General features: G+C 42.7%; 1 protein-coding gene across 1 annotated transcript in view; it reads left to right on the forward strand.

The window, feature by feature from the left end:
- Nucleotides 1-15,440, forward strand: part of LOC124777683 (serpin B6-like) — a 241,290-nt gene that overhangs the window by 75,431 nt on the left and 150,419 nt on the right. The window contains exon 3 of the mRNA XM_047253160.1: nucleotides 3,847-4,026. Coding sequence (XP_047109116.1) covers nucleotides 3,847-4,026 — 180 coding nt within the window. The remainder of the gene's footprint in view (nucleotides 1-3,846; nucleotides 4,027-15,440) is intronic.

A 15,440-nucleotide genomic window follows, 5' to 3' on the forward strand; every position in this document is an offset into this window, starting at 1 on the left:
AACCTGATGACATCCCACTGCCATCTTGGAGCTCCACTATCTGACCATTATCATACCCACAGAATTTTTTTCTCATCCACCCCTCATAGCAGCTAAACCCTACCTAGCTGACCTTTTCAACTTGTCACATCCCCCCAAACCCCCTACCAACTCTTCAAGAAATCCAGAGCCAAAACATTCCTGTAACAGTGGTGCTAACCTTTCCACCAAAACCCTCAGCTGCACATTAAGTTTCAGTCCTATCTAAAGGCCTCACCTTTAGTCCTACACCCAAATTTAACTATGCTGAATTTGTCAAAGACCTGCTCTCCTTTTCCTGACCCCTGTAGTGGAAGCACTTCTTTACCACCAATCCCTCCAAACAAGAAACCACCCTAATTGCAGTATTTGAAACCTGCATCTTCCAGTTTGTATCACTGTCCAACCATGATCCTCCCCCCCCCCCCCCCCACTCCTACCTAACCACCTGCTGGTCACCTTCCAGGAATTCCTTACCTCCAACTTAGTGTCACCATCCTTCTGGAGGTCCCTTCATCAGAAGAAAGAATAGCCATACATAGCCTCAAAACAAATCCTGACCTTATCATCCTGCCTGCAGACTAAGGTTCCACCACTATTGTTATGAATCATAGTGACTACCTGGCAGAAGGCCTCTGCCAGTTATCTGAATCCTCCACCTATAAACTCTGCTAGAGTGAACCCATCCCACAAGTCCAATATAAACACCAATCACTGTCCCTTCCCAGAACATCTCCCCTGAATCAATTTCCATCCTCATCCCTATGACACATCACACACCTGCCTTCTTCATGCTCCCCAAAATCGACAAACCCAACAATCCTAGACACCCCATTGTGGCTGGTTATTGTGCCCCCTACTCAAAGAATTTTGGTCCTCATTGACCAACACCTCCAACCAATTCCCTGTAATCTAGCCTTCCACTTCAGACACCAACCGCTTACTTCATGACTCTCCACCATCCCCATCCCTTTACCTCAATGTTGACGCCAACTTCCTACACACCAGCATTCATAATGCCCATGCTCTTACCACTATTGAACATTACCATTCCCAACATCCTTCAGACTCCAAACCCACTACTTCATTTCTCATAGATCTTACTAACTTTACCATAACCCATAACTTCTTCTCATTTGAAGGGAAGGTATATAAATAAATCCATGGCACAGTCATGTGCACCCACATGGCACCCTCCTAAGTCAACCTTTTTATGGGCCATCTAGAGGATACCTTTCTAGCCTCCAAAAACACCAAACTTCCAGTTTGGTTCAGGTTCGTTGATGACATCTTCCTGATCTGGACTCAGTGCCAAGACACCCAATCTTCGTTCCTTCACAACCTCAACACCAACTCCCCCATCCACTTCACATGGTCCGCCTCAACCCAGCATGACGCCTTCCTAGATGTTGACCTCCTCACTGATGGCTCCATCTGCACTTCTGTCTACATGAAACCCACCAACTACCAACAGTACTTGCATTTTGGCAGCTGTCATCCCTTTCACACAAAATAATCCCTCCTACAGAACCTGAACATCCAGGAATGGTGTATCTGCAGTGTCAAAAACTCCCTTCTCAGTGTGCTGATGATCTCACCAAGGCTTTCACAGACAGGCACTATTCCCCAGACCTAGTTCACAAACAGATATCCCATGCCATTTCCCCTCACACCCTCAAACAGTCCCAGCACCTACAAGAACCAGTCCCAAAGCAGTGTCCCCTTCCTCACCCAGTGCCACCCTGGATTGGAAAAACTGAGCCACATCCTTTGTCAGGGCTTTGATTGCCTATCATCATGCCCTTAAATGAGGGCATCCTACACAAGATACTTCCCACCCCTTCTAAAGTGGTGTTCCATTGTCCACCCATCCTATACAACATCCTAGTCCATCCCCATTCCACTCCCGATACATCCCCCTTGCCACAAGGATAATATTCTTGTGGAAGACCTAGGTGCAAAATCTGCCCAATCCACTCATCCAGCATTTCCTATTCCAGGCCCATCAGGGGCCGGGCCACCTGCAAAAGCAGCCATGTCATTTAACAGATCTGCTGCAATCATTGCACAGCTTTTTATATTGGTATGACTACCAACCAGCTGTCTACCAGGGTGAACAGCCACCGCCAAACTGTGGCCAAGAGCAAAGTAGACCACCCTGTGTCACAACATGCAGCAGAACAAAACACACTTGCTTTCAATGGCTGCTTCATTACCCGAGCCATTCCGAGCCTTCCCTCCACCACCAGCTTTTCTGAACTGTGCAGATGGCAGCTGTTCTTACAACACATTTTCCACTCCCGTAATTATCCTGACCTCAACCTACGGTAACGTACTGTCCCCACACCCTCCAGACAACAGTTTCCACCCCCCCCCCTATTCTCATTCTCATCTCCCATGCTATTTATTTGCAGTCTTCTGCTAATGCATCTGCCTGTCTTTCCCCACTACTTTCCTGTTTTGCTCCTTTTTTCCCCACCTCCCTGTGCACAACCTCCTGATGCTGCACCTGGTGACCTGTTGCACACTTCACCAAACAGTGTTCATTTCTCTCCCCATCCCTTCCCCTTCCCCGTCCTATCCATATTGCTGCTTTCGTCCCCCACATGGAGTTGCATTCCAGCCTGAGATGCTAGAGTTGGTGATCATGTGTGGGTGAGGTGTGCTTGCTCTTGTGGGTGAATGGTGTGTGTCTCTCTTTTACTGATGAAGGCTGTGTGCAAAAGCTACGAGTATATGCATCTTTTAATTGTGCCTGTCTGCAACTTGATGTGTCTTCTTTACAGTAAGTAGCAACCTGTCTTTTGCCATATCACTGATATTTGTACCCGGAGTTTCCATTGTTTGAAAAATACTAAACACATTTTTGTAGAGAGTGCTAAAAGAAATTTACAGTTTCTTGACCTTTATTACACATCAGTAGATCTTTATACAATATTTTGTTAATAATGATCAATAAAATTTAGAAATTTGAATTATTATTATTATTTTTTTTTTTTTATGGCAACAACGAACCCAGCCTTTGGCCCCCACCCTCCATGGCTGCCTCGCTGCTGCTCATTGTGAAAAGTACATTGGTACTGTAAGGGTTAATGATTCATTTTCCATGTGTCTCAGTTGAACTAAAATGAAAGTATTTAGTAAAATCATTCCTGTCATGACTGAAGAAGACAAAAATTACAATATAGTATCCACCAATATAATCAAAATTTCAGCTATATGGAGTTTTAAAGACAAATATAGGTCCAACATTGATAAAAACGCACCTTCATTTGCAGTTTCCTGTAGATGCTGTAAGTTATTCCACTGAATCATTCGTTTTAATGTTTATATTAATGATATTTTCCTATTTCAATTTCTGATAACGGCATCTCTTCAAAAAAGAGGCAACTACTAATTTAATGATAAATCACAACTAAGTACTGAGTAAAACCAATACAACAAGATATTAATTCTCTGGTTTGATGGGCATATCTGTATGGGAGAAGATACATTTCATGAGTAATACTACCTTCTTCCCCTTACATTCCACACATGAATGTAGCATATAATTGACTGTCAGACACCTCTGAATATATTGTAGTCTTTCTTACATGATGTTTCTACAATGGAGACAGAGTTGTCCTACAGTCATTCTCAAATACTTGTTCTTTAACCTTGCTGAATGGTGTGTCACCAAAGGACTATTGTCCTGGATTCTTAGATGCCTACTTCAAATTTCTTTCCATCAGACTACTACTGTATTTTTGTGAATGTCTCTCTTTGTGGCAGATAAATGTTGTTGACACACTGAAGTAACTTCTGCTTAGTATCCTACTTTTGTTACAGATTCTCTCAGAAGTCAAAGGTAACCTGTTTTTCTCCCCAACAAGCATGCAGGTAATTTTAGCTCTTGTACATCTTGGTGCAAAGGGTAACACTGCTCAGGAGATTGCAGATGGCTTATGTCTTCCATCTGATAAGGAGACTATTGAGAATGGATTTAGAGAATTAACAAATCGTTTGCAGGTTTGTATGAATCATCTGTTGTGTTTTTATATTACTCATATAGAAAGACTCATTCTCATGTAAGTAAATACATTGAAGATAGCAAACTGGTTAAGAGTGGCTTAAAATTTATATAAAAATACAGAAATGACAATGGCTGCACCACAAAGCACGTACAAAACGGTAATGATTGGCTTTCCAAGAATGAGGTGCCATTTTTTCTCTGTTGGAAGGATTTTTTATTTTTTTATGCATCAGAAAATGAAGTGGAATTAAAAGTTTAAACTGCAATTGGTAAATCACCAGCATTGGTGTAAGGCTAAATGGTATAAGTTGCACACAACAGCTCTCTTGTAATGCAAGACGTTTAGTTATAATGATTTTAAGTTATTGCAGCTTCTAGGTAAAAGCCAATGATTCCATATACTTCTTAACAATGCTTTTCTTGTTTTACTTTGCAAAATAAAGTCACACAGAACATCTGCAGCCATTATATAAGTAACATTATTCTTTTCTGGTGGGACATCCACACCTGTTACATGTAATGTTTATGATTAAAACAACCTCTGTAGTTGTACAGTTATTTATTGACTAAAGTCTTTGCACTACCAGGTTTCAGAGACTCAGTTCCATCTTTAGTTGTGTACGAAAGTTAAAATTAAATATCTCTAAGCTGCAAGACCATAATAAAACTAACAGTAATAGACAAAAAGACAATTGTGGTAACGTAAATCCATTCCATTGCATATACTTATAAATAAAAAGTTGAAGCAGTTGTGTCAAATACAAAATTGTTTAGGCTTTTGTGGCCACTTGTTGACAAACTGTCTACTGGCTTCTGTCTTGGGTTCTTTGGCCGACATTCATCTGATGATTTCACTGACATTTCACCAGCACAAGTGGCTGGCATTGTCAAAGCTTCATCCTCCATTGCCAGTGGTGAACTGGAGCTGAGCTCGCAGCTGCAGACTATATGTACCTGGTGCACCAACGTCCGAGGGCTTCTCCGTGGTCATTCTCGGTGCGGTTGTCCTCTTGCTACCTGTGACTGTTGTTTGCTGCAGTACGGGAAGCCAGGATCCATTTACCTTAAGGCCTTCCTCTTTCTTGTTGAAGCTATTCATGTGATTTTGCATTTCTACAGCTTCTCTGAACAAGCGGGTGTGATAGTGCTTCTCTCCAGCCAGAACTTCCATGTCGGAAAATTTTATTACGTGGGCAGTCGGTCTCAGTGTGTGCTCTGCCATGGCCAATCTCTCCACCTGCCACAACCTGCAATGTCACTTATGTTCTTTGACCCTGGTGTTGACTGATCGTCCAGACATTCCAACATAAACTTTTCCACATGTGCATGGTATGCGGTATATTCCCGACATTGCAAGTGGGTCCCGCTGATCTAAGACACTCTTTAATCTTCCTTGTCAATTTGAAAATTGTCTTTATGCCGTGTTTGTGCAATATATGGCCAATTCTATTCATCACTCTGGAAATGTATGGCAGAAAGGCCGTACCTGACATTTCTTTTTCTGGTTTCTTACTTCGCTAATTTATGTCAAAACTAACTTGCAAGGCAACACATCTGCTTTGGCTCATCAGACTGAATACTCAAATGCATCCACATGACAAGCACCTTTCAGCTGAAACTGACAAACTCCTCCTTATCCTCCAAGTGGTGGTGAGGAGCATGAACACTAAATACAAAATAAAGCCAGATTAGACACTGCATGGGAAGCAGAAAGCTGAAAACAGCAGGCTGAAAACCATGTAGCATATAGCTGTACTCACAAAGTTCTTGTGTGTTTATTTATGCACTAAGCGACTTTAGTACTGCTTATTGCTATATAAGAAACCATGCAGTGAGTACACATTAGTTGGTAAACAACACTTGTGATTGTATATGTTGATTTTACTTCAGTGTTGTAGGATTTACCAGAGGTGGGGCTGTAGTAAGCAGTAGAGGGTGGAAGCACTGGGCATGTTATAGCAGCAACAAGTGCAGCATAGGAATCCTGGTGTAGAGATGATACAGGTTTCTGGTAAGAGTATTTGCCCTTACTGTACAGTTTCTTTAACAGTGTACCCAATAAACTCAGAAATTTATCCACATGCCACAATATCACAACATCCCCTGTCACAAGCAAGCTATTTTTTATTGTGGTAGCTGCACTCAAATTAACTGAGGTTCCAGTTAAGTTCCAGTAAAATCAGTACTTTAGCACCAGTAATTATTTGGCTAAAAATACATACCTTTTTTTCATTATCTCATGCTGTGGTATTTTCTTATTGCAAATACTGTGGCTTTACTCAATCATTCAGTCCCCACAACATTGTCGGGAGAGAATATTTTGAGTACAGTAACTGATACACATATGTTTATATTTGCATTGCAAATATTATCAACTGCAGCTGACATGGAATCACAACAAGTAGCAAATACAAGAATCTGTTATCAGATATAGTAGTGTTTCTTGGAGAAACTTGGCTATCATGGTGTGGACCTATCCCAATATATGTTATAACAATCTTCTTGTATACCAGACAGCAATTGTTTGAGTGAAACCATTTTGTTCACACAGATGACACAAGAAACAAAGAAATCTTTATGCTTACCACCCACCACCTCTAGTTGTATGCTCCTCAATAAACAGGGATGAAAATCTATAAAACATTAAAAGGGAACATGTTAATGATGATGAAATTAGGTCTACTGAAAAGAAGGCTATATGAGACATTGGTACGGAAATGCCATTACTCAATGGATGAATTTGTGCAGGACTAACTGGTAATATGAGCTAGATATACTTGTTACATATCCTCATTAGTATATATATTATTGTTCATAGAAAAAATCATCTCAGTGCTGTATTATTATGTATTAGTGTAAAAGTATTTTTAATTGTAATGTAACTTTCTGACAAATCTTCAGTATGTAAACCAAATGGATTGCATGAGATCAAGGGCGATTCTAGAAATCAGTGATGGGGGTGGCAAATTATGGAGGGGGTGTGGAGTTTGAGAAATGGAATACTGCTTAACAAAAGGAGAGTTGGGGTCCTCCACTGACAAATTGGTAAAATCTGGTGTTGCTTAAAGTAGTTTTTGGTAACTGTTTTGTAGTTCAGGGCAAAAAACTTATTTTAACACGGAAGATTTTACAAATTGCATAAACCATAAAAAAGGTCAACTTACACCATTAATTTTCTATATACAGAAGATGACATGAATGTAAAATCTTGAACTTGACATGAATATAAAAAAAATTCTGTAATAAAATTCACTGGCTATTTCCATCTTCTGCCCAATTTATCGTGCTCATTTGTCTCTGTTTCTTTTTTTGAATAAGTCGATGACATCACATCCAATGTATATTAATAAATAATAAGATGCCTATTTTAAGTTAAATGATATTTACCTTTTATTATTTTGTTAAAATGTGTTTGAAATACAGTGCAACCTATATTGCTATATAATTACAAAAAAATATTGAATCTGTTGAAGTAATGTATTTGCTGATTTCTGAAGTCATTTTATCCAGTGTAATATGATACTCCCTTGGGTGAGGGGGGGGTGGGGTGCCTGTAGCCCCACTCCCCCCCCCCCCCCCCCCTCTTGCCACTGCCCCTGTATGAGATGAATAAACTACAGTCCACATTTAATACAAGAACTGTGAGTACAGCATTAGACACGGAGGTAAAGCTACAACCGTGAGAATTGATTAATATGGTGCCAGTGGGCACTATCTGGTACACATCTGAGAAATGTCTGATACAAAGCCAAAGTCCCAAAAGCAGCACATACATAAGTCCATTAAACAGAGTTAATACCCAGTGTCTAAATATAATGACTATAGCAGTGAGAAGATCCAACCAGAAGTGTGTTGGCAGTAAGTTATATCATAACATAAACTTGCTCATGTATACCATGGTTGCCCTTGTTCCTACCTTGAGACTGGTGGCTGCAGCTTGTCTAATGTAATGGCACACAACATAGTTACGCTGCTTCCATGAGCTCTGATGGATTGTCAGTATTGATATCCTACAATATTACACCCTTTATTATTGAAATAGGTCTGCAGGGACAGAAGTGTTCCATTTATGCCTTATTTGAGGTGATGGAGGGTGGTGATCGGGGTCAGTGATCTGTCTACTGGATCCATTGTGAAGTATACGCAGTCTCCTGCAGTCGACAGGGAAGAACTAACAGTCAATTTGAACACACTTTATTGTAATTAAAGAAAAATGCCTTCTTGGCATACACTAAGTTTTAAACACAAGCACACCAAAATATCCCCATAACTCTTGGGGAGGTAAACCACATAAGGAAACAAGACAATGGAAGAAAATACTGGCCAAAATCTACTCAACCGATTACAAAATACAACATGCTACTACAATTCTATGGGGAGTGTATACAATGCTAGGGCCAGTGTAAGTACTGGCTGGAGCTGTTGCCCAACAGTAGGTAAACACTGCCGGTCTGACTGTCCTGGCATGCTTATAAAGCCAATTTGGCGTAGTACTACATGAGTCACAAAAAAATAATTTGCACAGCACCACAAATGTCAATAGGAGTAGGAGCGTCCTGGTCAACCTCCATGGGTTTGTGGCTGGCAGGGGTGGGAGGTGGCGATGCAGCACTAGCAGCTGGCAGCGGAGACAGCGGCTGAGGCAGAGGCAGAAGTGGAGATTCCACCACAGGACAGGTGGCGATAGGCACTGACAGCTCCCCGGGGTGTTGTGGTCCACCGGAAGGGGGCAGAGGTGGTTGATATGCCAGCTGGTGGTGGAACCATTGGCTCACCGGAGAGATGCCATCATGTGGCTGCAGAACTTGGTGATGACCACAGGTGCTCAGTGCGTCCGTGGATGAGAGAAGATTTGCACCCAGACCTCCTGCCTGACATGAAAGGAGTGCACCGGTGTGTGGGCAGGAGGGTGAGAAGCCTCAAAAACCAGAACAGATAAGGGAGAGCGGAATGGTCGACCATGAAATATCTCCACTGGACTTTTACCGGCATGGAGGGCGGTCTCATATGTAGCCAAAAAGGAAAGCACGGCCTCCTCCAGTAGGTGATATATCAGCAGCTTATTGAGGCAGGCCTTGAATGTTCCCACAAAACATTCTGCCTGACTGTTTGACATTGGGTGAAAAGGGACGGCCGGATGAGGGAAATTTAATTGGCAGTACAGAATTGCTTACACTGTGGACCATTTTGGGGAGTCCCACGACAGTAAAGAGGCGCCGGAGAATTTTGATGGTCTCAACAGAAGTATTGTTCATCAATTGGGAGACATAAGGGTATCATGACCCAGACTTGATCAGTATGAACCACGGGGAACCATGAAACGGACCTGTGGAGAAATCCAAATGGAGACATTCTCACGGAGCAGCTCCATCCAGCCACAAAAAATACTGAAATAAATGGGGGTGCTGCCTGACATGTTTGGCACATGGTGCAGGATGACATGAGGGAGGCTGTCTTTGTCCCAACCGCCCCAATAAAGATGTCAGTGTGGCAGCTGTTCAGTGAAGATGATGCCCCAGTGGCCAGCGTGGAGGAGGTCAAGGACACAGCAGCACAACAGATTCATTATGACCACCCATGGAATGTCAGAGTCACTATGCAAAGGGATGATGCTACTATGGAAAAAGAGACTGTGCCAATGATCCCAAAAATGCTGGAACTCTGAATCGTGGGTGCTACAATTGCTGGTTGGAAAACCCGCAGCAATTTGGCAGCAGGGAGCTTGCAGTGTCCAATCCTGAGCAGTGGCCCACCAGACTGCATCGGCATCCAATGGAAATGCATCTAGAGCTAGGTCCACATCTGATTCCACATGGAAACAAACCAAGGGGGAGGCATCAGACTCATGGTCTCCCCTAGCAGGCAGGCAAGGCAAAAAATCGGTGTTTGTGTGCTGTTCAGAGGTACGATAGACAATATCAAAGTCGAACGTAGCCAGGAAGAGTGCCCAGCGCTGAAGGCGGCATGCTGTCTGGGTAGACACTGCAGCACCCAGGTGCACCCAAAGGTTTGTGGTTGGTCTTCAGAGTGAAATTACGACTATCCACGAAACTTTAGAATTTCGTCAGGACGAAAACCAGCGCCAAAGCTTCCTTTTCAATTTGACTGTATTTGGTTCGACTGTCAGTCAATTTTTTGGCCACGGGCCTCTCAACGCCATCGACCACTTGCAGGAGGCCCGCACCCAGGCCATAGTCTGAGGCATCATTGGAGATGATGAGGGGCAGGGAAGGATCGTAAGTGGTCAGACAAGGAGGGTGGGAGAGAACTGATTTGAGACATATGAAAGCCTGCTCACACACCCTCTCCCAAAGCCAACATGCACCCTTGCACAATAACCCTGTCAGGGGTGCCAAAATTGAGGCAGCGTGGGGTATAAACCAACGATTATAGTTGATTTGACCAAGGATGGTATGCTGTCGCTTCACATTGGAGGGAGGAGGGAGGTTTTGAATCACCTCGACATATTCCTTAGAGGTGTGTAGGCCATGGGAATCAATTGTGAACCCGAGGTAAGTGACCTCTTGTGCAAAAAAGTCAAACTTTACTTTCCAGCAATGCAGGTTAGCCTCAGAAAAAATCTGAAACAGCCAATCCAGCTTGTCCACGAGGTCCACTGCAGATGAGCCACCGACGATGACATCGTCCAAATAATTGGTCTCACAGGCACATGGCTTTTGAGGTGTTCCAAATAACATTGTAAAATGGCGGGAGCACTGGCAATGCCAAACGGAAGGTGGTTTCACTGGAAAAGGCCACACGGGGTATTGATCACTAGGATCTGCTGCGATTCCTAATCCAACAGCAACTGCAAATAAGCATCGTGCAAATCAATTTTGGCAAAAACGGTCGAGCCCGCAAGACGTGTGAGCGTGTCATCCACCGATGGGACAGGATATGCATCAATGATGGACTGAGACTTGACTGTGAAGTTAAAATCACGCATGATGCGTAAAGCACCATTCAGCTTCTCAACTATGACGATAGGCATCGCCTAGCAACTGTGCACTATGGGAGAAAGGACGCCTTCATCTTGTAAGTGGCGAAGTTCCACCTGGTGCCTTTCTTCGAGAGGAATGGGGACCATGCGGGCCTTAAAAACAATGAGGAACAGCAGAGGGAAGAAACTGAACGTGTGCAGTGAAACCCTTCACCCCTGGTGTGGAGGATGAGACCCAAGTTTTGTATTTGCTGAGCAACGGGGCAAGGAGGGTATCTGATGAAGAAAACGGCACCGCCTGTACCACACCCTGCACTGATAAACCCAGATGACCAAAAATGTCCACGTCCAGAAGGTTAGTAGCGCCAAGGTATCCGACCACCAAAAACTGAGCGGTGAAGGAACGACCGTTGTAAGAGATTTGAGTGGAGAAAAACGCCATCGATTGATATACAGTGATTATGGAAACTGCACAAGGTACGAGTGTACGAGGATAAAACCAGCAAGCCCAAGTGTTGGTAAGTGGCACCATCCACAGTAGAAACGGATGATGCCGTGTTAATTTGGAAGACCACCAGAATATGCACAACCTCCAGCGTAAGGAGAAAACAGGCACCTGACTGGGGAATAATGGAGAATACTTGGCTGTCAATGGTATGCAAGGCTTCCAGGCCCTGAGGTGATGATTTGTGACAAGCCCGTGTGTCTGCAGGAAGCATGACATCTACATGATATTTCTGTGAAGCCTGACACACTACTGTGATATGGAAGCTAGGTGAAAGACTTCCTCTCACAGAAAAGGCCAGCAGATTGACAAGACTCCCACTTGGCACTAAGCAACTGGTGAGTCTCAAAAACAGGTGGATCAAGACGTGGTGGTTGTAGCTGGTGAGACTGTTCAAATGCACGAATGATCAGCAGACTGGTGTCGAGGGACGGATCCTGTAGCTTCAAAATATCAGCCCAGAGACCCCCATCTGGTGTGTGAAACATCACCATGTTGTGAATAAACAAAGAGACATAAGAATGATTGCAAGCAACATTGGCGCACCGGAATTAACAATCACGGGAGAGACCCTGGAGCCTCATAATCCATTCCCGATACGTCTGACCTTGGGACCTTCAACAAGAACAGAAAGTCTGAGGGGTGACAGTGATGTGTATTTGTGCATCAGAGTACTCAAAAAGGTAACCCTTAATATGGGTAAATGAGAGATCATGAGAGGACTGCTCAAGGTTAAGTTGTTGAATTAAACGGTGCATCTGTGTACAAACTGTTGATAAAAAAAAGCCTGAATTCGATTTTCATTGTGGATCCCATGTGCCAGTAAATGTTGTTCCAACCATTTGACATAATTTGACCGTGGTTCAACAGACCTATCGAAAGCCAGAAACATCGCTGCAGCCACGTGCAAAGTGTTCAATGCTTCTGCAATGGAATCAACTCTATGACCTACCTCTTGCAATGCTGGCGAGTGAGGGCAAAATTCTGAACACGTGAGCGCTGCCTGAATCTGCCATAGAGTTTCCATCACTTACTAAAGAAGTTCCTTGGTGGAGGCCATTACATTCGAAAACGGAAGTTTTATCCTCATCACCAGTAACTGTAGTGTCCTGTGGTTGGCAGGAAAGAACTAACAGTCAATTTGAACACACTTTATTATAATTAAAGGAAAACTCCTTCTTGGCATACATTGAGTTTTAAATCCAAGAACAACAAGAAAACCCCACAATTCTTGGGGTGGCAAGCCAGATAAGGAAACAAGACAATGGAACAAAATGTACTATACCAGTTACAAAATACAACATGCTACTACAATGCTACAGGGACTGTATACAATACTAGGGCCGGCATAAGTAATGGCTGGAGCTGTTGCCCAACAGCACGTAAATACTGCTGGTCTGACTGTCCGTGCGTGCTTATAAAGCCAGGTCATCAGAGTGGTGCATGAGTCATATGAGTTCCGTTTGGTGGAACACTGTCACATATTGTCTGGAAAAGTAGTTCTGTTTTTATTTGGAAAGCCTCTTAGTGTTTATATGCGCTGGTGATTTTTCTCTCCGTACTCCTGAAAGGAGGTTGGCAGCCCATCTTGCGTGTCGGTGGTGTGGGTCCTCTAACTAATAAGGGGCCGCTACCACAGTCTAGGCGACAAGAAAAGCTATGCAGCACTCCCTGATGGTACTATCCAGCCCACCTCTTCAAGGGCATCTGAGTCTGCTCTGACAGCCACCATGGATTATTGACAATGAGTACATGCCATCATCTGTGACATACTTTACCAGCACAGTCAAATCGCACAAGGGTCAAAGTGGCCAGTTGTGATTTCCCTGGTGTCCCGAAGGCATTTAGTGCATTTGGGTATGATAGCAGCATCTGAGCTATGTCTGAATGGGTGGAGAGTGATATATCTACCACTGGTGCAATGTCTGGATGTGACAGAGGCAGTGGTGTAGATGGCAACATTAGTTGGTGCAGCCATTCTGGATAGAGATGGATACATTGGTGCCAGAAAGTTGCATATTTGGTGGTCACTTTGTACATGACTGCAACATGCGTGGCCTCTATCACTGTCGATGTCCAACCTGAGTGCCTACCAAAAGACTGCACACAGACTGGGGCAACACTGTGGATATGGGGGTTCTTTGTGGATCTACGTCTACATCAACATCTGTACTATGCAAACTAGAGTGAAGTGCAGTATAAGAGGGTGCATTCCATTGTACCAGTTACTAGGACTTCTTTCCGTTCCTTCCCCATAAGGAGCATAGGAAGAACAAATGCTTGAATGACTCTGTGCAAACTGTAACCAGTCTAAACTTGTCTTCATGATCCCAGTGGGAGTGATATTTAAGGGGTTGTGATGTGTTCCTAAATTCATCACTTAAAGTTGGTTCTAAAACTTTCCAAGTAGGTTTTCATGGAATAGTTTGTGTAAATCTTCAAGCATACGCCAGTTTAGTTCTTTTAACATCTTTATAACACTCTCCCATAGCTCAGACAAACTTGTGAGCATTCATGCTGCCCTTCTTTGTATCGGCGTCCTATTTTGTAAAGGATTCCACAAGGTTGAGTAATATTCAAGGACAGGTTGCACGAGTGTTTTGTATGCAGTTTCCTTTGTAGAATGATTGCATGTCCCTAGTATTGCACCAAAGAACTGAAGTCTTCCATCTGCTTTGTCTACATCTGAGATTGTGTGATTGTTCCATTTCATATCCCTATTAATTGTCACACTAAGGTATATGTATGAGTTGATGAATTCCAACTGTGACTCATTAATGTTATAGTCATAGGATACTATGTTTTTCATTTTGTGAAGTCCACAGTTTTACATGTAAGGCAAGTTGACAATTTTTGCACTGCTTTGAAATCTTTTTCAGATCTGACACAATATTCTACAACCTTCTTCATATAATACTTCATTATAGATAACTAAATCATCTGCAAAAAATCTGTTGGTGCTATTAATATTGTCTGCAAGATAATTAATATATAACATGAACAGCAAGGGTCCCAAACACTTCCCTGGGGCCATCCAAAATTACTTCTGGCATTCTCCGTACCAAAAACTCCTCAGCCGAGTCAAAACTTTTTGTTAATCCCTCACATTTAAGGAGATGGGACCTGAATAAACTGAAAGAACCAGAGGTTGCAAAGAGTTTTAGAGGGAGCATTAGCGTATGATTGACAAGAACAAAGTGAAGTCAGCAGAGGATCAAGTAGGTAAAAAAATGAGAGCTAGTAGAAATCTTTGGCTAACACAAGAGATATTGAACTTAATTGGTCAAAGGAGAAAATATAAAAATGCAGTAAATGAAGTAGGCAATAAGAAATACAAATCTCTAAAAAATGAGATTGACAGGAAGTGCAAAATCACTAAGCAGGAATGACTAGTGGACAAAAGTAAGGACGTAGAAGCATATATCACTAGGGGTAAGATAGATGCTGCCTACGGGAAAATTAAAGAGACATTTGGAGAAAAGAGAACTGCCTGTATGAAAATCAAGAGCTCTGATGGGAAACCAGTCCTAAGCAAAAAAGAGAAAGCAGAAAGGTGGAAGAAGTATATAAAGGGTCTATACAAGGGCAATGTACTTGAGGGCTATATTATGGAAATGGAGACGTTGTAGATGAATATGATATGGAAGATATGATACTTTGTGTAGAATTTGACAGAGCACTGAAAGACCAAAGTTGAAACAAGGCCCTGGGAGTAGACAACATTCTGTTAGAACTACTGACAGTCGAGGGAGAGCTAGTCGTGACAAAACTCTTCCATTTGATGATCAAGATGTACGACACAAGCGAAATATCCTCAGACAAGAAGAAGAATATAATAATTTCAATTCCAAAGAAAGCAGGTACTGACAGGTTGAAAGTAACCAAACTATAAGTTAAAGCAGGTGCTGACAGGTTGAAAGTAACCAGACTTTAAGTTTAATAAGTCATGACTGCAAAATACTAAC

This window comes from Schistocerca piceifrons, chromosome 2 (genome assembly GCF_021461385.2).
Source record: "Schistocerca piceifrons isolate TAMUIC-IGC-003096 chromosome 2, iqSchPice1.1, whole genome shotgun sequence".
Taxonomy (NCBI): domain Eukaryota; kingdom Metazoa; phylum Arthropoda; class Insecta; order Orthoptera; family Acrididae; genus Schistocerca; species Schistocerca piceifrons.